The sequence below is a fragment of the Echiichthys vipera genome, assembly GCF_963691815.1.
Source record: "Echiichthys vipera genome assembly, chromosome: 5".
NCBI lineage: Eukaryota > Metazoa > Chordata > Actinopteri > Perciformes > Trachinidae > Echiichthys > Echiichthys vipera.
The window spans coordinates 21,261,586-21,285,597 of record NC_139830.1 but is presented as its reverse complement, the minus strand read 5'-3'; the positions used below and the strand labels follow the sequence as shown (position 1 = coordinate 21,285,597).

The 24,012-nt window shown below is 40.4% G+C and overlaps 1 protein-coding gene across 1 annotated transcript; it reads left to right on the top strand.

Moving 5' to 3' along the window:
• Positions 1-347: 347 nt before the first annotated feature.
• On the top strand, positions 348-23,027 carry kiaa0753 (KIAA0753 ortholog; the record flags this gene model as incomplete). The annotated part of the gene is made up of 18 exons (XM_083913296.1): positions 348-362; positions 1,329-1,622; positions 1,745-2,012; positions 2,153-2,262; positions 2,352-2,414; positions 4,804-5,025; positions 5,439-5,616; positions 6,134-6,312; positions 6,537-6,667; positions 8,024-8,179; positions 8,738-8,827; positions 10,124-10,211; positions 10,447-10,518; positions 10,674-10,844; positions 11,013-11,094; positions 11,320-11,440; positions 18,850-19,074; positions 22,363-23,027. 18 exons carry the CDS (start codon positions 348-350, stop codon positions 22,514-22,516), a joined length of 2,619 nt encoding a protein of 872 aa, XP_083769422.1. The 3' UTR covers positions 22,517-23,027.
• Positions 23,028-24,012: the final 985 nt, after the last annotated feature.

Sequence of the window (24,012 nt, the reverse complement as noted above, 5' to 3'; positions counted from 1 at the left end):
CAGCTAGCGACGCTACGTGTGTAAATAACTCATAAATGCGGTGTAAACTGAGGAAAAGGCGTCACAAGCAATGGTCGAATGGATTATGTTGAGATTAATTCATGTTTGCGAACTTCAATTCAAAAGAGTAGTTAACGTTAGCTTCCTAATGCTAACTCTCAGTAGAATAACCATTGAGCCTTATTAAGAATTGTTTACTATTTTGACAGAACTTGGAGGTTGTTTTTACTGTAATGACAGCACAATTCTTGCCGAGTGGCCCAACAACGTCCTTAGGACAGCAAAGTCTCAGGAGAGACTGGGTTGTTTCAGATTCAACACGAAACGGCAGCGAGTTCAATACACGGATGTCCCAAATCAAGGTAAACAACAATGGAAGGCCCACCTAAAGCCTGTCAACATTCAACTGTATTATATATTTGTAATAGCAAGCTCACGTTACCTGCAAGCATGCACTCAGTTGCTTATTATTTGGTACAACTAACGTTAGCTAAATCCAATTCAGTCTGATAATAAGCCTGCAATACGTTACATTCTGCCATTATAATGATAATATTCTTTTTTGTTTGTTTTTTTCGCTAAAACTGCTCTTGATAGCTGTCGATTAACGTTGGAAGATCCTTAAGGGCATTGTACTGAAGATAGTTATTTTGAATATTTTGTCCACGCCTAAATCAGCAAGTATATACTAGATATTGGCTACACCTCTCAGTATAGCACAATGCAGTTCAACAGGGCAGAATGGTACTCCAAAATAATCACTAAAGATTCAATAAAGTTGAATCAACGCTTTAAAAAAATCCGTTAGAACGAAATACTTAAAGAAGGTAGGACTGTAGCTTTAAATTGCATTGAAATTCAACTAAATGCACCAAACAAATTGGCAACTGGGTTCAGATATAGTAAACGACAGAAATAATTATTGAGAAAGCATGACTAAAATGTGTATGTGAGGTCTGTCCTCTTCACATGTTTCCATGATATTTTCATATATGTCTAAATCTTATTTGTCATTGTCTTTACTGTAACTTTACTATGTTGGTTTTTCTACACACACTACTTCTATTAAAAGGGATCCCTCCTCAGTTGCTTTTTCTGTTGTCGCTTCCATTTTTTCCCCCTGTTAAAGGATTTTTGGAGGAGTTTTCCCTTGTCTAAAAGGAGGGTCTAAAGACAGATTGTTGTATTCTGCACATATTGTAAAGCTCTTGAAGCATATTTGTGACCTTGTGCTATATTATTCAAATTGGCTTGACTTGGATGTCACATTGGCAATTGACAGCACATAAAAGACTGGTTGAGACTGACTGGTATCATCCACCCCACAGCTGTTGTTCAATGAAGCCATCCCTGCAAGTACCAGCAACCGTGCCACTCATGTACGCCCACCAGCCCCCATCGTGATAGAGAGGCTGCTGCCACTGTCAGAAGAGCATGAGAAGGTGGAGAGTGCCAGAAGCTCTATCAGCTTCACCACTCTCTCCGAAGAGAGACTGCGGTCTGCGGTTCAGCTGGCCAAGCGAGATCTAAGACGAAGGCGCCTTGAGTCACTGACCAAATCCCCTGCCAAACCCTCCCAGGAGGCCTCCCTCCTTGAAATAAGTGATGTAGAGCTGCTACAGGTAACTGATGATTTGGATTAATGGAAAAAAGTTTATAATTAATAATTTACTGGTTCATGTCCAATTCAAGGAATGATTTACGCTTTTTTTTTTTTAACCAATGACTGTTTCCCCCCTTATAGGAGCTTGCAGCCCCTCCAACCAAGACAAAGTTTAAAACCTCCAGTCCAAAAGTGAAAGCAACCCAACCTGGATCCAAATTGTCGGTGCGCACACCCCAGAAGCGCCCCATTTCCCGGATGCCTCGGATTGGCCAGTCACCCCCAACCAGAGACCCTGGCCCAAGGCAATTTGAAGGAGGCAAACAGGCTCCTTTAAGCCAGGAGATCCGCAAACTGCAGAATGAGCTGGAAGTGTATATTCAGAAAGTAGAAGAGCTAGCTAACAGAGGTAACACACAAAAAACGCTCAGCTTGTCACATTAGGCTTTTGTCTTACTGTTGATAATATGATATCACAAAATATCGTTTTACATACTACACATAATGGATTAAACTAAACAATAATGAATAATATAATTTAAACAACAGGGGAAAAAATGGAGGATCAACTGGAGCCTGAAGAGCAAAACAAGTTGGAGATACGCAGACAAAAGCAGGCAGCCCGCTCAGCACGTGTCATCTATGTTCTCCAGCAACAGGTATTTAAGTAGATACCACATAAACCTTTACTGACTTTTCATTTGCTCTGTATCTATAAACACTGTTCTACTAAATTGTTATTTAATAGGTAAAAGAGATACAAGAAGATATAGAGAAACTACGGAGCCAGAAAATGTGGGATGCCAAAAAGGTATGTCTTCAAGATTCAAGATGTTTATCGACACTCGGGTTATACAAGTACAAATGGCTCCATTAAAGAACACGACAGTTAAAAACAAACAGTAAGTGGTTGATATAAGGGACATATAACTTAGACTTCTCTTTATTGATCCCTTTGGGATCACTCCCGCAAGGAAATTGAGTTTCCAGCAGCTTACAAAAAGCACAAGGGAGGTATAAGGTATATATACAAAGTATATGATAAACGATGAACTTTTAGCTAAATAAATATAGAAAGTAAAACAATAAACACTTATCAATAAACTCCTAGTTAAATATATATATATAAAGTAGAGATATGAATACAGGTCAAATACAATTCACAGAAAATCACTTAAGTATAGAGAAAGCATATAAGATAAAATCATATCTAAGGATAAACAGTAAATATAAATAGAATATAACAATAGAATACAACAAAGTAAAAGGAGCACATGTATGTACAGTATGTATCTATATATGTAATATAAATTCTTGATTTATTCTGAAATACTCTTGTTTATTATTTATTGTCCAGAATTTGATAGAATATCTGCTGTGGCTGTACCACTGTTGCCTAGCATGTTGTTTTTTTTAAATAACCAAGGCACTTCAACAAAAAACCTTTATTTTATGAAAAAAAACAGTGAGCAAAATTAGAGAACACATTCCCTCCCAGTTATTGGTGTTAATCTGGCACCTGACGACAATTTACATAATTGTTGGACACACCCTATTTATCCGGCAGCTCTCCTGGTTACTTTGCAAGATGGCAAGCTGCTCTAAGGTGACTGAAACCCTGCGACAGCAGGTTGTCCAAATGAAGGCCAAAGGGATGACCCTCTCAGCCATTGCAAGAGAGGTTGGGTGTTCCAAGTCTGTGATTTTAAGGACACAGATTAATTTAAATCCTTCAAAAAGACCGGTCGTCCACGTAAAACAAGTGCATGAGAGGACAGGATTATACAAAGGCTCAATGGGGAATCGGTTAAAAACTGCAGCTGGAGTTGCTCGCCAGTTCAGTACTGAACAGGGCAAGGAAATGTCTCGGCACACAGTGTCTCGCCGTTTGAGACTTTTTGGACTGAAAGCCGACTCTGCAGTTACCAAACCTCTCATCAGCAGAAATAATAAAAAGGCGAGACATGCCTTTGCTGAGGAGCATGTTGTGTGCAAAGAGGAGAACTGGTCCAGAGTGCACTTCAGTGATGAGAGTATGTTCAATTTTTTGTGTCTTGATGGGAAACATTTTGTTGGGCGTAGGACTGGGGAAAAACTGAACCCAAAGTGTGTAAAGAAGTCAGTTAAATTTGAAGGAGGAAGTGTCATGGTTTGGCAGATGTTGTCTGCAACAGGAGTTGGGCCTCTTCTACAGCTACATGTTAGGGTAAATGCAAATGTTTATGTGAAACTCCTTCAGCAACCCTGCAATTGTCTCACAATCAGCCTGCAATTTTCATTCAAGACTATGCCCCCTGTCAGACTGCAAACATATCAAAAATGAAATGGCCAGCCCAGAGTCCAGATCTAAACCCCATAGAGAATCCTTGGAAAATCCTCAGCAACAAAGTATTGGCAGAAACCCACTACAGTTACCGAACTGTGGAAGAGACTGCAGTAGTAGTTCTGTAGTATTTCAGAATAAAGCAAGTATTAATTATTTGTTCTCTAATTTGGATCGCCAATGTATATATACACACATTCAAGGCATTACAGAGTGTAAGAATATTGCACAGGTTGGATTGCTGGATCGCACTGTGAGTTTTTGTGTGTCCGTTATTTTTCTAAGCAGTCTTATGGCCTGGGGAAAAAGCCGTTCCTCAGTCTGCTGCTGCAGGCATTGGGGGTCCTTTACCTTCTACCTGAGGGCAGCAGGGAGAACAGGCTGTTGTGTGGGTGTGCTGTTAATGATCTTCATGACCTCCAGGGACTTCCAGAGGCACCACTGGTTGTACAGCTTCTGCGGGCAGGGCAGCTCACATCCAGTGATGTGCTGGGCCATGTTTAACAATGTCACATTTACTGCAACACATTTACTGCTGTGCAGAGCTGAGACTGTTGATTTATTTGTTGATGACGATAACACAGTCAATTCATTTGTTTTGGCCTTGACCCTCAAAAAGTGTTCTAGATGCATATCATGCTTCCAAACACAGCAATGAGAGGTCTAAAAATCATTCTTTTAACAGTTGTATTTCTTTCTATGAAAGTCTTTAAAAAGAGACAAAGCTGTTTTTTACTAGCATGTTCAAATAACAGTTTCCCGTGCCACCCTACCAGATTTAATAGTTCTTTATATTTATATAATTTTGCTAAAAGGAGATTCATAAAAGTTTGACAGATAAGGAAAAATCATCAGTTACTTTGTTTTTTTCTTTCAGTCCGTGGCAATTAACAGGCTTGCAGCTGCTCACCGTGGGACACTTAGGGCCTTACAGGTTGTTATCCACCAGCTTTCAGATCTATCTCATGGCAAGGTACCCCCTTATTACAAAGAGCTGGGCCAACTGATTCGCCAGCTCTCTTTGTGCTCAGCTAAGGTGGAAGGAGAACAGTGTGCAGCTGGGCCTGAGACAGCCCTCGATATCCTGCAGAAACTAGAGGTATGCAGCGTCAAATACAAATCAGAAAGTCTAAGGATAATATTATGTTTTTTTTATTGTATTGACTTCATTCTAACACAGTAGATTTGAAATGTAACAACTATTGTATGCACTCTCTTTAAACCCCTAACCCAACAGCATTAATTTCATGTTGGTAGAGCACCCTCAAATTAATGATAAGAGTCATTTGTTTAATTTCATCCCTATACTTTGACTGCACCACACATGACTTTTGGCTCATCTGTTCTGAATGACATGTCTTGTTATGTTGTATATTTTTGAAAGGACAGTAAATTGGGAAGATCATTATTATGTTGCGTCTGCATCTGCAGCTTATTTTATGGAGGGATTGTTTATTTGTTTTAAAGTGAATAATACAATATATGAATGTCTTGTTACTCAATTCCTCTTAGACTTTAGACTCTGCTCTAAGTAAACAAGAGCTGCTCGAAAAGATGCATGCCCAAGCACGTCCTCCGCACAGGAAGTCTCCTCATCGCAGCATGTCACCAACTAGAGCACCCAAGGGTCCCAGCACCTTAACTGTTCGAGGACCTCGCAAACTAGCAAATCCCAAAAGAGGTGTGCGTGGTGAGTGTTTAGCATTTACTTCTCTTTAGTAAGTTATTTGTGCACTATTTTAAGTAATTTTCTACTTTGTTTCTGATTTGCAACCCTAGCAACATTATCTATCAACCTTATGAATTTAATAGAAATGCAGTATTTTCCTCCATAATGTCCTGCTCAAGCCTTTGAAAACTGCACAGAGAGTTAATTGCATGAATGCTTTTTGATGATTTGAGGATTTGAGTATCTGGAAATCACCTAAGGGCTTCTGTGTGGTTGTTTTGGCCTCCCACTGTGCTTAAATGGCTGCATTGCCATGATGAAGTGATAGGAAAAACACAAACTCAAGTGCTCAGCTCTGGCCGTAAGCCATCCAAAAAAAATTAGACGTGTCGTGTCAGGCCAGGTTCCAAGCGGGTTAACTTGTGTTTTATAGCGATGAAGAGTTGTAACTATTCCATCATTTCTATTTCCATGGGATTCCATAAGTTAAGATCAAAACAAGCTAACGTTTTTTTTTTTTTTTTACTCGTGTCAACAGGTAGGAGAACGGCCTCACAGAATCCCAAAACTACTTCTCACCAGCTCATGAACAGAAGAGAGGTGCTCAGGGCTGGCCTGGAGAGCCTTGCCCAGAGAGAGCTGCAGGGACAACCTCAGTCAAACACCACCTGCAGAAAAGGAGGGCATCTACACTCCGAGAGAAGCAAGGCTAACATTGTAATGAAGGTGTTGGCTTGACTTCTACGATGCTCGATACTGAAACGAATATGTAACATACAGGAAAATTATGAATGTTTATATTAGAATCAAAGTGATTAAGGTTTTATTAGAATCCACCATGAAAAGGCGCAAAAAAGTGAGCCAGAGGTCACTTCAAACATTTAAACAATGCGAGGATCATGTAACAAATCTAAACATGTATTATATGTTTTTTGTCGTAGCGTAATCCAATACAAGAAGCAGGTTTCCAGCTGCCTACAGTCTCCTCTCAGCTCAGAGTGAACCAGCTCCCTCAGAAAGAGCACTCTGTGCCCTGGATACCTACATCGCCTCACTCTCCTCCTCCACAGCGGTGAGCCTTTCATCTGTCTGTACAGCTAATGACATTACTATTTTAAAAATCATAGCCTCTTATTTTTCACCAATGTTTTTGCTCTCACTGCACACTGGACGATTGAAGTCATAACATAACTTAGGTTATACTGTTACGGTATGTCTGTTATGTACTGTAATGTATGAAATTCTAATGTCAAGGTATCAATTTTCATCCATTTCAAATTACATGCTTTTTAATGCTTTGGAAATCAATGTGATCTTGCCACAATAACATTTAAAAAATTGAGGTGAGTTTTAACCACAAAGTAGACGTGAGCTACTATAGCTTGCATTCAGCTGGCACCACCCTACCTCTCTGACCTCCTTACCCCCCACTGCCCCTCCCGAGCCCTCCGATCCTCCTCCTCCCTAACTCTGACCATGCCACCTTCCAAACTCAAAACCTTCGGACACAGAGCTTTCTCTAGAACTGCACCCCGACTCTGGAACTCTCTCCCCCAGCCCATCCGCGACTCTCCATCACTCACAACATTTAAATCCCGTCTAAAAACCTTCCTTTTCTCACAAGCCTACAACCTCCCCTACCCATAACTACATTCACTCCCGGCCTCTCCCCCCGACTCCCCCCCCCACCCTCCCTCCGCTCTCCTCACCCATTCAGCCCCTCCCCTTGACCCCCCCCCCCCCCCCCCACTGCTCTTCAATCCATCCCCCCACCTCTATTGTTGTACCTGTTTCTGGCTATTTGTCTGTATCACCATTACCCCATGCCCCCCTTCGCCTTGCTTCCCTGTCATCCTTGTCATCCTTGTCTCCTATTGTTTATCGTCTGTATATTATATGTCCTACTCTGTAAGCGACTTTGGGTCCCTGAAAAGCGCTATATAAAATAAATGAATTATTATTAATATTATTATTATTATTATTCACTGTGTGGTTGTAGGCCTTGCCAAATTGGTATCCCCATAATATTGATGGATAATGGTTAAATACAGTACAAAAACAAAATAAAACCCCATATTGTACTTATGTTTCAACTACCATTACTAAGTTAACCTTTCCATGTTTCTTCAGCTCCATATTCCTCCTACCTCCTCCCCACACCATCTTTTCTGACCTGCATAGTGTTTATCTGTCCTATGCCCCCCCCCCAAAAAAAGGTCTATATACTCTGAATGAAGGTCTTGTAAAACAGTGTCAGCATTATCCTATCCTCATAAGAACATCTGCGTTTCCGTAAGAAGTAGTTATGTTTTTGCGCCTTAGTATTCCATCTCATTTTTATGTTAATAGTAGTTCCCAGGTACTTGTACTCCTGTACACTTTCAATGTTTATGCCATTCATAATTACATCTCTCTGCTATTATTTCAGCAGGTCTCCTCAAAGGAGAAAACCAGAGCCTCGATGTCTCTTCTCTCCCATCAAGCTCTCGCCAAGCCCTCCAAAGCAGACGGTGGCCTGTGGTTTGGCAGCAGAGCCAGCCTTGAGCGCAGAGAAGAAGAAACAAGCACAGAATGAAACATTAAGGTGAATCTCCTACACATTATATTCGGATTTTAATCTTTCTTCTATTTATAAGGTATTTCATGATGACATGTTATAGTTCCTGAGATTAGTTTTTTTTTAACGTTTTTTCTTATTTATACTTTACAAAGGTATTCATATATAACATGGTCTGTCCTAGCAAGAGGAAAAAGATGAATGAATGGAATTTTAATGAATCTGTATTCAGTGAGTTATTTCTAACCTCTATGTCAGAACCCACTTGCTGAGAGCCACAGGCAATACTCTGACTCCAATTCAAAGTTAATTATTTTCAATAAATTAATCTAGGTGCTTGCTAGATTGAGGCCATTTTTCTTTATGGATGATGAATAGTTGGCCTGTTTTTAGTGCTTATAAGCACCTCATTGATTGAGTGTTCCACATACGTCTCTGTTTAATCAAATCTTAATCACTACAACTGTGCTTTCCAATTAATCGGGGGGCCAGCTGCCCGATTTTAGAGATAAGTATTATAAGGTACTTATGTGAAATGCTTGAGCTTGCAAATTGCTGCATTTGATTATTACTGGCTTGGTACAGGAAAGCATGGCTGGATAAGGTGACGATGCAGCGGATGAAAGAGCTCAACCAGCTGAGTAAAGAAGAGGCTAAACGCATTCAGAAATTAAGGTACAGAAAATAAATATGCAGATTTAGCAGAAAAAAGCTAAAGCATCAGAGGGGATCATAGACTGTATAAAAGGGAATGCAGGTTGATGGTTATAATGCTAAAAAAAAACTGCCTTCACATGCTCCACACTGATAGATTGTAAGAGAGAAGGGGAACAACATAAAAAGCGTAACTAACTCTGCGCCACATTGGATTTTAGCATTGAAAAAGCACAATTAAATGTTGACAAACCGTTACATTGGGAATTACAGCATTACCTACAATTAACAGAAAAGGAAATAATGCAGCAATATCCCACCAGCACCAGAGAGAGCCTGTGTTCCTATAGGTCACCTCACATTTCCTAATTGGTCACTGGACAGTTTAATTCTGCATGGTCAGCAACGCAATATAGCAGGTTGTAGTTGCATAATGGCACTTAATTGGAATTGCACCATTGTTAATAAATAGTATAAGTTCCTCCTGGGCATTTCTTGCTATGATGAGGTTAAATGTCTGCCATGAGAAATGTCTGTGGGGCCTATTCTGATTGTGGCTGCTCCACAACAGCAATTATTCCATACACACTTAAAATAATGATTAAAGGGCATTTTATCATTATCAATATATTATATGAAAAAGCTGTCTACTAATGGCTGAATATCCATTTGAAACAAATTTAATATTGGACTAAAATCAAAAAGCCATCATATCTTAGTCTGTTTTGTACCAGGAGTCATTTGCTCTACCTGCTCCCCATTGTTAACAAGTATTAAACCTGTCAATTCATGCTCTTCACAATTACAGATTATTTAAATTTTGAGATTAATTTGATTAATGTTACATGAGCATTATAATATATATATAATATATATATATATTATATAATATATATATATATATATTATATATATATATTAATATATATATATATATATATATTATATATATATTATAATGGTCATGTAACATTAATCAAATTCATCTTTTTCGAGTTATGCGCTGAACTGATCTCCACTTGTTTACCTTAAAAGTCGTTAAGTAGTGTCAGGCTTTATGAATAAATTAATTGGCTTTTACAGTGTACTAAAGGATTGTCTCTACGCAGTGGTAACAGTTTAATAGTTCTGCCCTTGTTTTAACAAGGAATAAATGGGAATATGCAGTAAATGTGAATATTAAGGCAAACACAGGGCCTGACAAATACTGCTATTTTGTGTAGAATTCCATGAGTCTTGGAAAACAATTTCAATGTGTTTAAATGAATAGAACGTCTTCTGTGACAGCTTGCAGTGTGGGTGTATTTTGGTTTGCAGGTCAGAAGTTGTCTCACCGCCTCAGTGGGCTGAGAGAGTTGAGCAGAAGGCCAGAGAGAGAATTCAGCCTCTTCTGGATGAAGCACAGGTAGGAAGACTCATCTGTTGTCTCGGTACCAGGGGAATGCGTGTCAGATTATACTTCACTTTCCTTCCTTTTAAATGCCTCCTTTTACGCAGAGAATAACAATCCATTCATCTTATATATCAAAAAAAAAACTCAGAGCATGTATTTACCTCCTGATTTAACTCAAGTGGCGTGTTTGGTATGTGTGTTGTTTTTATGGACGAAGAGTGAGTTTGTTTTTGTCTGTTTATCTCAGCAGATTGGTGAGTCCAGGAACAGGATCAGCCCCTCGCTGAGGAATCGGCTGTCTGAGCAGGCAGCAGAGAGGGTGAGCTGCGCTGCTCTTGCCAATAATTCACAGGGGAGAGGAGAATTGGCCTTGTTTTTGAATAAAGTTTGAATTTAGTATCACGGCCATGATTAAACAACAAGATTAACAGTATATACGTATTTTAAGTTTTATGTGAATGTTGCCCTCCATAGGCAGCAGAAAGCGCTGAGCAGCTGAGTGAGGCTCTGCTGGAAGACCTGTTGGAGGACACTGCGTGGGCGGCGTGGGTGGCTGAGACAGACAGACAGTTGGAGGGCATGGCCCAGCGTAGGCTGCAGGCCCCCACCCTGGAGAGTATGCTGCTTCGTATGGAGGAGATACAGGTGAGAGTTGCCCCACCAACAGAAGGTCACCATGAAACCCGAAAGGTCAACACTGATCTCGCTCTTGTGACAGCTTTGGTCTGGTGTTGTTTAGTGATGCAGTTTCTATTGGCAGGTGGATAATACCTTTATACTGTATAATGCATGTGTCTGGTTGTGTCTGAGCAGAGAGATCAGGAGGAAGTAAGGAGACGGTTTGCTACTATCACCTACTCTGACCCTCTTCACTGGGACCGACCAGCAGCAGCAGGTAACAAAAACTGAATACAAACACACTCCTGTTTATCCTCTGTAACTGCATTTAGAGAAGTTCTTTCCCTGATGTCTCCTGTAGGGGGAGACAGTGCTACAACTGACAAGAGTAGATTCATTCATGTCATTCTGACTCCATGCTCTGCTTGTTTTTTCATCCATCTATCTGCCTGTCTCCCCTCTCGACACGTTATCACCACCCCTTCCTCTCTGTTCTTCCCAGGACCCCAGTGCCATGCCTCAGGCTCAAGGCCAGCCTCTCCTCAGCCAATTAGACTCACAAGGCCAGTGCTCAGGCAGAGCTCTGCGGTTGATATTCTCCTAGAGAAACCTGTGGAGACAGGGTATGTTGCTATGTCCTATACCCGTTTTATTACACTCGCATAACTCAGAATTTCAAACTCTCATCTTTTGCTAATGGCCTCCCCTCCTTGCTGTTTTTTTTCATCTTAAAGAGGTAGTAGGGACATTTTGGTATGCTCCCAGAATATTAACTGGAGTGCAGTACCAGGGTTTGGCCTATTTAACTTCCTTCCCAATCGTTTGAGCTGAAATTAAAGGGACAGTTCACCACAAAATCAAAAAAACTGATTTCCCTCTTACCTGTGGTGCTATTTATCAATCTAGATTGTTTTGTTGTTAGTTACACAGTGTTGGAGATAATAACGCGGCCATAGAGATGACTGCCTTCGCATGGATATAACAAAATTAGACGACACATGGCTTGTTGTGCTCAAAGCGCCAAAAAAATACATTTGAAAAACTCAACAGCTATGTCTCTTTGCGGAAATCATAACCCGGTTATTTAAGATAATCTACAATTCAATTCAGAATAGTAGAAACAAGCACAGCTAAGGTAATAGATTATAATAGTAGCAGGAAGCGTCATGCAGGACCACGGCAGCAGGCACCACCACGATCAGCAAAGACCTGTGAGACGACAAAGCACAAAAAACTCCGGGGAAGAAGCTGAATTAGTAACATGCATTGATGAGACATGAATGATACAGACAGCGAGGAGAGAAGGTCAGAGTATTAGGAAAAGTATTATCCCCCGGCAGACTAGGCCTATAGCAGCATAATTAAGCAGAACAAAATCAGCTTAAAAATAACAACAGTGCTAGGGACTCGTAAGCCCTAGCTGTAAGCTTTATCACAAAGGAAAGTTTTAAGTTTACTCTTAAATATGGGGACAGTGTCTGCCTCCCGAATAACACTTGGGAGTTGGTTCCACAGGAGCTTGGTAGCTGAAGGCTCTGCCTCCCATTCTACTTTTGGAGACTCTAGGAACGTCAAGTAGCCCTGCATTCTCAGAGCGCAGCGATCTAGTCGGGTAATACGGTACTATGAGCTCTTTAAGATACGACAGGGCCTGACCAATAAGAGTTTTGTTGGTAAGGAGAAGGATTTTAAATTCTATTCTAGATTTTACAGGTAGCCAGTGCAAAGAAGCTAATACAGGAGAAATATGTTCTCTTCGATTTGTTTTAGTTAGTACACAAGCTGCAGCATTTTGGACAAACTGGAGACTCTTAACAGAGCACAGCCTCTCCACTGAGGGGTTGTGAGCAGTTTCATGTAGGAACTACGTACTCTCTTCAGAGCTACACCCACCAACCGCATCACCGTGCAGAAGTAAGCATATTCATGGATGAGAGGCTCATCATGCTCGGCTGAGCTGTAACTGAAAAATATGTATTTCTGATTTTGCGGTAAATGTCCCTTATTAAAGGTCTGAGTAGTAGTAATTAGTTAGCAATTAGTAATCCTGACCCCAACACAATAGAGCTAATTATTGTTTCAAAAACATACATATAGAAAATGTTATCTCTTTTATGTACTTTTTATGAGAAAAATAAATACATAAAATTGCATTTTAGAACTTCCTGTTCTAGTTAAAACTCAAAAATAAGAGCAACAGCAGCATCCAATGGAAGTCATTCATCAGTTAAATAAGGCTTCCACACTTAAGTTAAGTGGTTTTGGAAATGTTTTTCCAACGATACTCAGTGAGTGTTTTTTATTCCACATGATGTGTCATTGCCCTATAAGCACTCTCCCACCGGGAGGCTTTACTCACCGTGAACAACCTCACTTGGTGGCTACTGTACCCAGGGCAGTCTACTCCTGAGTCTGGCATCAGACTTCAAAGAGAGACCCACTGTTGCCCAGGGCTTTAACCGCAGCGGCTTAAATTAATGAGGAACTTGGAAGCAGGACAAAAGAGAGTGGAAGAACCAGAAGTTGTTGACACAAACAAGCCAGTAGGATCCACATTCTAACAAATTCAAGCAGCAACGTTAACGAATTAAAGTCCTCAACTTCAGTTCCCTCAATGGAAACTCTTGATGCACTGTGACTCATCTGTCTTTGCAACACTTCCATCAAGTAATGGCTCCATTTTTGGCAAACACAGGCACTTGGAAGGCAACTATTTAGTGTCTGGTCTTTTTTGAGGAGGTGTTATGTTTTTTCATTACTCATTCTCTCTTCTGAGGTCTCCAGCCTTGCAGCCTCTAAACAGGGACAAAGTCATTTGGGAACTGCCAGCTCTGAAACTCCCTGAAACCCTGCAGTATGAAACAGAAGGACCTGCCTGCATCACTTTTATTCTCTGTCCAAATTACAGTACCTTTTTAAAAAGCATTGGCATCCGGCTGGACCCTTTCATGTTTTCTTCTTTAACAACAATGAATCACAGTCGATGTAATTAGGATTCCTCGACATTGATCAGTAGAAAAAATGATTTGATGTCAAAGTAGTCTTGCACTGCCAGAGCTACCTCTACAGTGCTGAGTCTGCAATGGATTAGGTCTTGCTGCACAAGTTCTTTCTGTTTTAGGGGGTAAAAATTATCTGGGATGTTTGTATTTCTTTAAACTAATCACACTTGTGCTACAGTGATAGTGCCCTTTCAAAATAGATAGCAGAGATAGCGGAAGGGGAGGAGATTGTCTGACATGCCAGGCTTTATATCCGGTAAGCCAGACAAATGTCCAAGTGAAAAGAATCTCTGCAAATTGACCTAAATTAATTACAAACATAGAAAACAAGACATCATTAATAAATTAATTGTCTCAACATTTCAGCACCAGTCTGCCTTTTTTTTTTTTTATACAAGAGGAGGTTGACATTGATATATTCTCTTTAAAGTTAATCTGTTGGTTGATGTTTTTTAATGGGAGCATCTGAGATTTCTTGGCCATTGATAAAGTAATGTTTGTTAGACACTGTCAACATTTCTAGTGCGATAATGAAACAGGTTAGGGAGACTGCTAAAATGTCCCATTCAACATGATAGCTCAACTTTGTTTGATGACGCTCATGCATATGAAATGTACGGTACGCGATTACTTGCCAAACAATATTTGTACTCGCCATCATTCGAAAAATAATTACCATTCGATTATGATACTTTGTCCACATCAGTCCCCTTCTGAATGAAAACTCAATTCATTTAGTAGCTACTTTCCAGCTTCTTGGATAATTAAGTACTTTTTTTCTGCAAGCAGAAACTTGTAAACCAACAGCAGGTAGTAGGAGTAGAGAGTCATTTGATGTGAAATAGGAAGGTAAATTTTGTTTATTCAGCACATTGTTTTATAGAGCTGTCTTTCAGGGACAAGAAGTTGCTTTGTAAACTGAGCTGAGCTGTAAGGGAGAAGAGTGGGCTACCTGTGCCGCAGTGTTGCAGGCTATAAAAGGAAAAAAGGAAAGATTGGGACAGCACTGCAATTTGACTTTTTAATATTGCCACACAGACGTCTAAACACGAAACGTCCGCAATGATAAAAGAGTCAAATTGGAGCGGCGTCTTAGTCTTTCCTCTTTTATTAGCTAAATTAAGGATTTGGCACACAGACTTCAAGGTCTAATCGTTAGTTGAGGGAGTGGTGGCTTATTTTGTAGACTCTAAAATGACACATTTTTAGAACACATGAAGGAAAGTTTTGATTACTATACTGTGCAAACTGTTGCATAAACTATACCAAAACACAACAACATTAACGCCTAGCAGCAGTCTTACCTAAAAACCTGTTGCCCTCTGCGTCTTAAATTCAGCTGTTGTCAATTCATTGTCAGAATGTGTAGGTCTTTAACAGGAAGCAGTAGGATATCAGTTTCACAATGATTCTTCAGATCATTTGTTGAGTTTTCCCCAGCAGGCTGAGGAAATGAGCTGCATCAGTGTCCAGGACAGCAAAATGTGATTTAATGATAATTCCTAAACTTGTTACCAGAGTCAACACATTGACCTCCAGGGAAGTAATTCTTCAGATAATTAAAACTGTTATTGTGACATACAATTAAGTCCCCAGTCTGTTATTTAAAAACTGCAGCCAACTTCAGGTCAGTCTAGATATTTGTATACCTGCCAACAGTTCAGATAGTTAATACTTTTGTGCAGTGAATAGCAAAAGGTATACTGGGCTTTAGGAGACAGGGAAACTTGGATAAGACATGGAGGATTATTGATGATATAATTATGCTTTCATGATGCTTATACAGTAACTAAGCAGTGGGATAAAAGATCACACTTGCATCAGCTCCTATGAAGGAAAATAGTATACAAATGCAGTTTGTTTGTGTGTTGGTGTGTACTGTTGACTCTTCTAGGGGGTTTTGGAACAGCAAAATATGTGAAGGGCTCATCATGTCTGTTTATAACCCACATTTCTCAGTCCAGAGGGACACATCAGTTGCTGCCATTAGCAGGAAAACAGTCATGCACGCAGTCTCATAGACGCACACACACACATTTAAACACACTAAGGGAGACAATTTGTGGCTTCAATTGTATATTTTGATGACCATTAGGGACACTCGCAGACCTTTTTATCGGTCATGACTTTACGATTTTTATTTTTATTTTGTACTGTTACGGAGGCACGGAGAGTTTACGAGTAAATGCGGTTTTCAAAATAATTACTCTCAGTTGATTTGGGAAAAGATGTAATAAAGCAGGTTTAATTCTGTTGTTATCAAGTGTTCAGCCTTTCAGCCTCCACTGAGGCAAGCGGGACCTGTCAGAAGAGAGTATTCTTCACTATTGGTGGGGAGGCAGTTGTCAACATTACACCAATTACACCAATCATCACCAACACTTCCATCATGTATCACAAGGCATAACAGGCTCTGCCCTGAAAAGTATTTCCAAAAACAGCATCTGCCATACCTCACCTTAGCTGTCTTTGTGCTTTTGTGAGCGCAATCAAAGCGACCACACAGACAATAGAGTGAGAGATTTCATTTTTGGAAACACAAGCAGAGCAGCAGATAAGATTTGTGTATCCATGGTGAGGAGCCCAGACACAGACCCCGACTGTCCCCCCCTTCTTGGCTAATGCTGACCGACCAACTGCAGCTGCATCAGCAGGTCAAACAAATCAATAAAAAGATGAAAGCCCCACTCAGCAATATTATAAACCTTTCATGTTTTTTTATCTGCTCTCCCTCTACTGTTCCCTTTGTTTACGGCGGCAGTTGCCCTCTCAGGCCAAGTATTACAAACAAGCTGAGAGCTGTGGTTTACACAAATGGCTGCCATCTGCATCAAGTCGTGACCTTACATTCATAATGACTCCAAAGCCATATTAATCAAATGCAGGAGGTTGTACTGCTGGAATATAGAAGTCTGAGCTATGACTTTCTGAATAAGCAAGAAAATTACAACATTTTCCTATGCACTGTTTATCTTCCACCTGTTTTCTTTCCTGTTGTTCTCAAAAGCTCACCAGGCCTTCTGTGAATCTTACTTCAATCAGCCCTTACTTTCTCACATTTGTCTTTGTCCAGCTCAGCTTCATCACAGTCTGCGTCCCCTATGGCATTGTCCTTTGCCAGGTCCCTTGTTTCCAGAGCGATATATGGCTAAAGCTTTTGTATAAAAACTAGATGCTTGAGGTGATGTGGCAAATAGCTGATGGTGTCCATCTGTTTGGTGCAGGCCAAGTTGTAGGTGGGGGAATGTTAAGGGGAGAGGGTGTTTTTTTTAACGATTCAATTGTCTAAATTTGTGCACCGCTGTCAATCACGGCCCACACACAAACACCCACATGAACACACAGATTTTATGAAATGTTCAATAGATGTTGTACATGGTTGTTTCTTGTCCTTTAGCCCTGTTTAGGTTTTATAGGCAGTATTTTTTTTTCATCAGGAGATTTTGCAAAATGTCTGAATTATGTTTGTTGACAGGAGAAGGCTGGTTCACGTTTTTGAATATGGCACCAAAAGGATTGGTGCTCTTATGACTCTTAGGGCTCGACCAATATGGGATATTTGAGACTGATTTTGGAGGGGAAAAATTCCCAAATATGGCAATATATATTGTATTTATGAGCTGGAATGAAAATAGACCTTTTCTATGTGGATTGTGTGGATATTTTGCACCGACATACAAAGTTATTCACAAAACTGCTCTCTTACAAGTACTTTTAAAGAACGTTTAACATAATTATACATACAATCTATTGCATAGTAAACTAATGCTAGGAAATTAAAATGAGAAACTAAAGAATAAATAAAATAAATAACTAAATAAACATGTATCAGCCAATTGCTGACCATATAACTGAAGAATAAAATAAATAGTATTGTATGTTCAATATCAGCCAATTGCTGACGATTTAAATGAAGAGTAAATTAAGATATTTTCTGCATTATATGTTGGGGTGGGTTTTCTCAGGAGGGTGGCTGGAGTCTCCCTTAGAGATAGGGTGAGAAGTTCAGCCATCTGTGAGGAACTCGGAGTAGAGCTGCTGCTCCTTTGCGTTGAGGTGGTTGGGGCATCTGGTAACGATACTCCATGGGCGCCTCCCTACGAGGTGTTCAAGGCATGTCCAGCTGGGAGGAGGCCTCGGGGAAGACCCAGGACCAAGTGGAGAGATTATATCTCCACCTGGTCCTGGGAGCACCTCTGGATCCCCCAGTAAGAGCTGGTTAATGTGGCCCGGGAAAGGGAAGTTTGGGGTCCCCTGCTAGAGCTGCTGCCCCAGCGACCCGAACCCGGATAAACAATTGAAGATGAGTGAGTGAGTGATAAACTTTTTTCATATTGTTGCATATCGTAAAATGTACAGTTATACCGATAAATACGGAAATGTCTTTAATAGTCCAATATCGTCCTGAATATAGGCTGACCGATATATCGGTCTGGCTCTACTGACTCTATAAATAGGAAGTAGCAGCGCAGGGTTCTGTATTGACGCTTTCACCACATTGGACATTAAATCGACCCATTTCAGACTAGAAGCAGAGTTGACTGTGCTGACATTTTGATATTTATGACCACCCCGTGGTTTGCAACCTGCACATTCAAAACAGAAAAAAGTTCAGATGAGGCCGGGGAGCACAATAGAGAGGCACTTTGCTTTGGGAACTGCTGCAACGCTAAATATAGCACCGAGAGAGCAGTCGCAACAGCCAGGCTGATTTGTCCAAGCAGAGAGGATTATCACGCGAGACCATGGCAATGCCCAGCTGAGCCCCGACCATCTCTGAGCAACGAGCAGGGCTCTGACACCTCTCTTAAATTCGTCATACTCAGCCTTATAACAGCAATTGTTTCCGTTCAATCCCAGCGCTGCACTCCATTCTAGCTCCTGTGTCAATAAATGAGTTTGCCTCTTCACGGTAGCCCTCAGAAAGCTCTCTACCCAGTTCATACAGTGAGAACACTCAAGGTAATGAAAAGGTTTTGAGGAAATCCGTCCGTTTGCCTTGCCTCATCGGCTTCCTCTTGTTTCCTCAGACACAGCCTCCTCTCTGAGAATAGCCTAACAGAGGAAGATGAACAGCAGCACGGGCACAACACCGTGTTCCCAGGCCCAGTGGAGAGAAGCACGGGGACTGTTATCTCTGTGCCAGGAAGCATGCTGAGAAACATCCGGCGGTACCGGGAAGACTACGAGGCCTACCTGCATGCTGTGGCTCACGAGGCCGTCGGCAGCTTCAACCCCTGGGCCATCGCAGACAGGTAAAAGACTTAACAGTGAAGGTTTCCTTACACCTTAATTCCCCTTTGTGTAACAGAATGTGCTAGTAATGAATTCAGTAATCTTTTTGTGTCTTTGAGGGTTTATAAGAATATCTCAAAGAGTATCACAAGCTCACAAGAGTTTCTGTCAGCAAAGCCACATGGAAACAAAGTTTGTCCTTTCTGCTCTCTGTTCTGTCCCCTGATGTGTTTGACATACATGATGTGTGGACTGAAGAGCTGGCTCTAAGAGGCTCATGCAGTTTATGGTCTGCATGCTGTGCCTCCAGTGGTCACCGTTGTTTCTCTCCCACTCACAGATTTGCATACTTGACAGAATTCTTGAGTTGCTGCAATGCAGGGTGCAGAAGGCTCCCTTTCATCTTTGTGAACATAATGAATCCATGCTTTTGATATATCAGTTCTAAACTTGTAAAAGATAGCTTTTTAGGTCGGCCTGTTTTTCTCTTTGCATCACAGATATGTGTGGGCTTGTGAACAGCTCGATGAGTTGCTTTTTGCTTAAACTGTGGCCCAGTCCCACCCATGGGATCTGACTGCTTGTGCCTGTGGCTTAATATCAGTCCCACATCAATGAACAAAAGTTTTCAAGGGATGGATCTGCACTTTCTGAATTTGGAAAAAAGATAAGGATTTAAGAATGTTGTTAAAAGAAGCCATCCAATTACCTCAGTGTTTTTGGAGAGAGAACACATTCATATAGGCATCGACACTCCCTGCTGTTCTGACACAGTGTAGAAACCTCTGGTGTGATGAGATGGTAATGAGCTGACTTGTGGAGCCGAACTTCCCAGGAGGATTTCATTCAATCCGTCTGCTTACAGATTGATTTCAAAATAGCAAAACTTTCGCACAGCTAAAACGCATAAATCGAAATACCAAGTTATTTATTTATTTTATTTTTTTAGCTTAGCTACTCTAGAGGAGACCTATCAGACTCATTTTCTGGTTCATACATGTATAAGTGTTTCTACTAGAACATGTTCAATAAACACTTTTTTTTCGTACTGCTCATGGCTGCTGCACCTCTATCCTGCTGCTACCCTCTGTCTGAGACGCTCTATTGTAGCGCCTGTCACTTTAAGATTCCCTCCGGAAAAGCCCATTCTGCTCTGATTGGTCAGCACTTTCGGGTCTCTGCTCCAGAGTATATAGTGAAATTTTCTTTGGTCAAAAAAAAACTTCTAAACCAAACACTTCACAACTGACACTTTCAGCAGGAGTGTGAACCATATGGCTGCTGGCTGCACGGATGTATTGCAAGCTCCTGTGCAAATCACCGTTAGCGCCCTATGGATTCACAAGCCAGGTCCAACTATCAATACAAGACAAACATTTCAGTGACACAATGTTACCTACATCTTTTGATTCATCAACAGCCCTTAACGGAACAGTCTTGTCTTTTAGCACCATTATCTAACTGCATATTGGCTGTGTTCATGAAAGAGTGCCATTAACAAAGACAGACTAAGCTGTTGTTGGCCTGCTGTCTTATTAAGGAAAAGCAAAATAAATGTTCCCCTGCGACTGAAAAAGCACTTTCTTGGCAACATACTGAAGAACTGGATTGCTGACTAACCAGTGGATGTTGAGAGGTGAAAAAGAGCGGAAGTTTCCTCTTGCTCTGAGCAATGGAAGGATGGATGGAGCTCTGTCACTTTACTTCGTGGGCGTGCCCTCCACGCTGTGCCTGGAGCAGAGATAACTGTCAACCCAGCACAGGTTCACATAAACCGGAGCTGAGAGTAGAAAAAACAGTTGGAAACATGAGTCTAAGTGTTTTTTTGCTCACAGGTTTTAATGCATTTTTTTTATACTGGTGGACAAATTATTAGAATGTTACAGAATATTAAAATACACGACAACACATCATATCTGGAGCGTTTAACATACAGAAGTTATTCAGTAGAGCTAGCATGTCTTTTAGCATATTGGTGTTATTAATAATTCCTCTGCCTCTGTGTTGAGAGCAAAGTATTCTTCTATTGACTCTTCACCAACACACAATGACTCTGATTGACAACCTAATGATTTGACATTTTGTAAGGCTCCATAAGGGAGATCCAAGAGTGTACGCCACTTATACTTGTGCCCTGTACTGTGTCCCTGCTTTAGTCTGTCTAATGATCAAAATACTGACATTTAGCTGGGTGCTGCACTGGTCTTTTGAGTTATTTTTTGTCATTCTATGCCTTTCAAGGCAAGCACAATGTCATGTCGAGCTGTCACACACACTGGTTTGGAAAAAACTGCTTTGATCGCACCTTCTGCTTTTTTTGAAAAATAATGACACAAGGCTGATGATTTAGAAGTCGGCTCACTTACTATTTTTTAAATGATATACATTCACTTGAATGGGAAAGCGTGTCCAAACTTTTGACTGGTACTCTATCTTAGGGCTGTACGGTATAGTCTAAGATTTATATCACAGTATAATTTGAATCACTGTATATTTATCTTAAAGTACAAGTTTGATGGTCTTGTTTTTTACTTAAGTATTTTATTTTCATGCTACTTCATACTTCTACTCCACTACAAATCAGTGGGAATAATTCTACTTTATACTCCACTACATTTTTCTGACAACTTTAAGGTTACTGGTCACTCTACAAATTAAGATTTTTGCTTCACACCGATATACACTCATTGCATCCTTCAGAGGGACAGTTATAAACAAATACTTCTCTGTCCATTTGCTGTTGAATTGCCAGTTTTCTGTGTCATATTGAGCTGAAATGCGAGAGAGGACAACAGTCAACATCACATAAATTACTTTTTCACAGAGGCATCTACTCAAAGGGCCAGTAAATATTCCCTCACACACCGGATCCACACACATTCGTCATTACGCCATAGCTGCTGGTTACACAGTAGAGTCAAAATTCTACTGTTCTACCGTCGGTATCGTTTAAACCGTACACCCTACTCTATCCTATACTTTCCTTTCACCTTTTTATTCAGCAATTTTAAAACGTTCCATTCCTAAAAGTAAAAATAAAATAAAAAAAAATTATAACAATCACACTTTCTAGGTTCTTTCTAGTTTTATGAAATGGTAACAATGACCACATGAATTTCATTGTCATATATGATCATTTTGTTTAATTTGTTGTGAAGCAGAACAGGGTTTGTCAGATGTTAGATTCTGTCTTTTCTATCAAATTAAAGTTAGGATATGTCTACTTGCCAAAGACTATCTCTTGGCAACTAAGTTTCAAGGTAAATATCCTGCTTTATCTAATGTCTCTGTCCTTTTTCGCCCCACAGCCTGGCAGAGGAGTTACTGTCAGAGGCTCTGGCTGATGTGGCAGCAGAGTTTCAGGACGTTGTGGAGGAGTACGCCGAGGCCGTCTTCACCTCAGAGTTCCTTCAGCCCGTCCAGTCACCTTCCACTTCTGCTGCGGCTTTGGTCAGCCAATAGGATGTTACAGCATCATGGATATCTTACAAATTACGTTAATAATTATTTATTTTAATGGGAAATCTGCAAACTTTTTCAGCACAAAGGATGCAAATAACTAATATCTTGGGTCATTTTGTCAACCAAGGACTATGCTTATTTAAGTGGATGTTTTTTCATTTTGGAATTAAACTTTCACATATATAGCTATTTTGTTAATTTACAAAGATATTTTTAATTTAACTGGGTTTGTAGATATTTTTTAATGAAGCTGCAGCGGACACGGTCATTTAATTGCAAAGGGAGCATTAGTCACATCAGTCTTTTTTAGGCACCATTTATTTGTCTCCTTGGGGACAATTTTTCTCAGTGAGTGAGGCACATGACCGTTAACGACGACTTTATGGTCCACCTGTATCTGTGATTGAATTCCGCTGGGAAAGTTAGTTTAGATAAGCTTGGAGAGACCATCACAACATTACAGAGGATTATAAGATTACAACCCTCCCCTTGCACTGGGTTTAATTCTCTCTGAGGATTACTCACACTTTCTATTTTCAAGCTGGAATATGGAAATAAATTAATTGCATACGGTCTCCACCAAAATGATGTAAGAAGCCAAGGGCATCATGTGTTTAATCTATTTTAACTTGATTTCCTATTTTGCTTTGATGTCTAAATAAAGGGTCTAAACTCAACATTCCCCATCACTGGTAAATGTGTTGCCAGTAAGTTATGACCACTGTGAGGAGATAGAATAAAGAGTAACGTGTGTGGACATGCTTGTAGTTGAGATAAGCATCATTTCATATTTATCTTTTCATTTCTTATTTTAGTTTTGGTTGATGTTTTTCCACAGAGCCAAATATATATGGCCACTTACATCATATACTGTAGCTACAGACCAACTTGAAGCCTGCATAATATTGGTGAAAAGTGTCATTTCTGAATGCAAAATAAACTGGACAGACTTGACAGAACAAGAATATGTTTGAGTCCCTTGAGATCAACAGTAAAACGGTGCAGACAGAGCAGTGGGGACACATCCAGATGTTGCGTTGGCCTGTGGGGACCAGCCTTTGACAGGGGACATACAGTGACTGAATGAATTAGCTCACATCGAATCAGCAGCGTATATTTTCTCTCAGGCTGGCTTCTGCGTGGGCGTTCACAGGCTCAAGCTCGGTTTCTTCTTTTTTCGATCCAGGACAAATAAACAAATAATAAATTGGTGGGCTCAAAGAGAGGAGTGTTGTCTTCACACCGATGTACAGAAATTATTCTGTACGTTTTCAAGAGCTAATTTCTATTCATTTTTTCACTGTCGTGGTTCAGAAATTTCTCTGCCCTGAGACATTTCAGAGATAATATATTTCCATTTCTGCCACCTCGGCAGACACTCGCATTTGACTGTGAGACTGTGTTGTCGGCAAACCAGAAGATCAGCCACAAGTGTCCTGATGTCCACCTAACGTCTGTCACATGAGAAACAGATACTCACTAACAGATGTTACTGT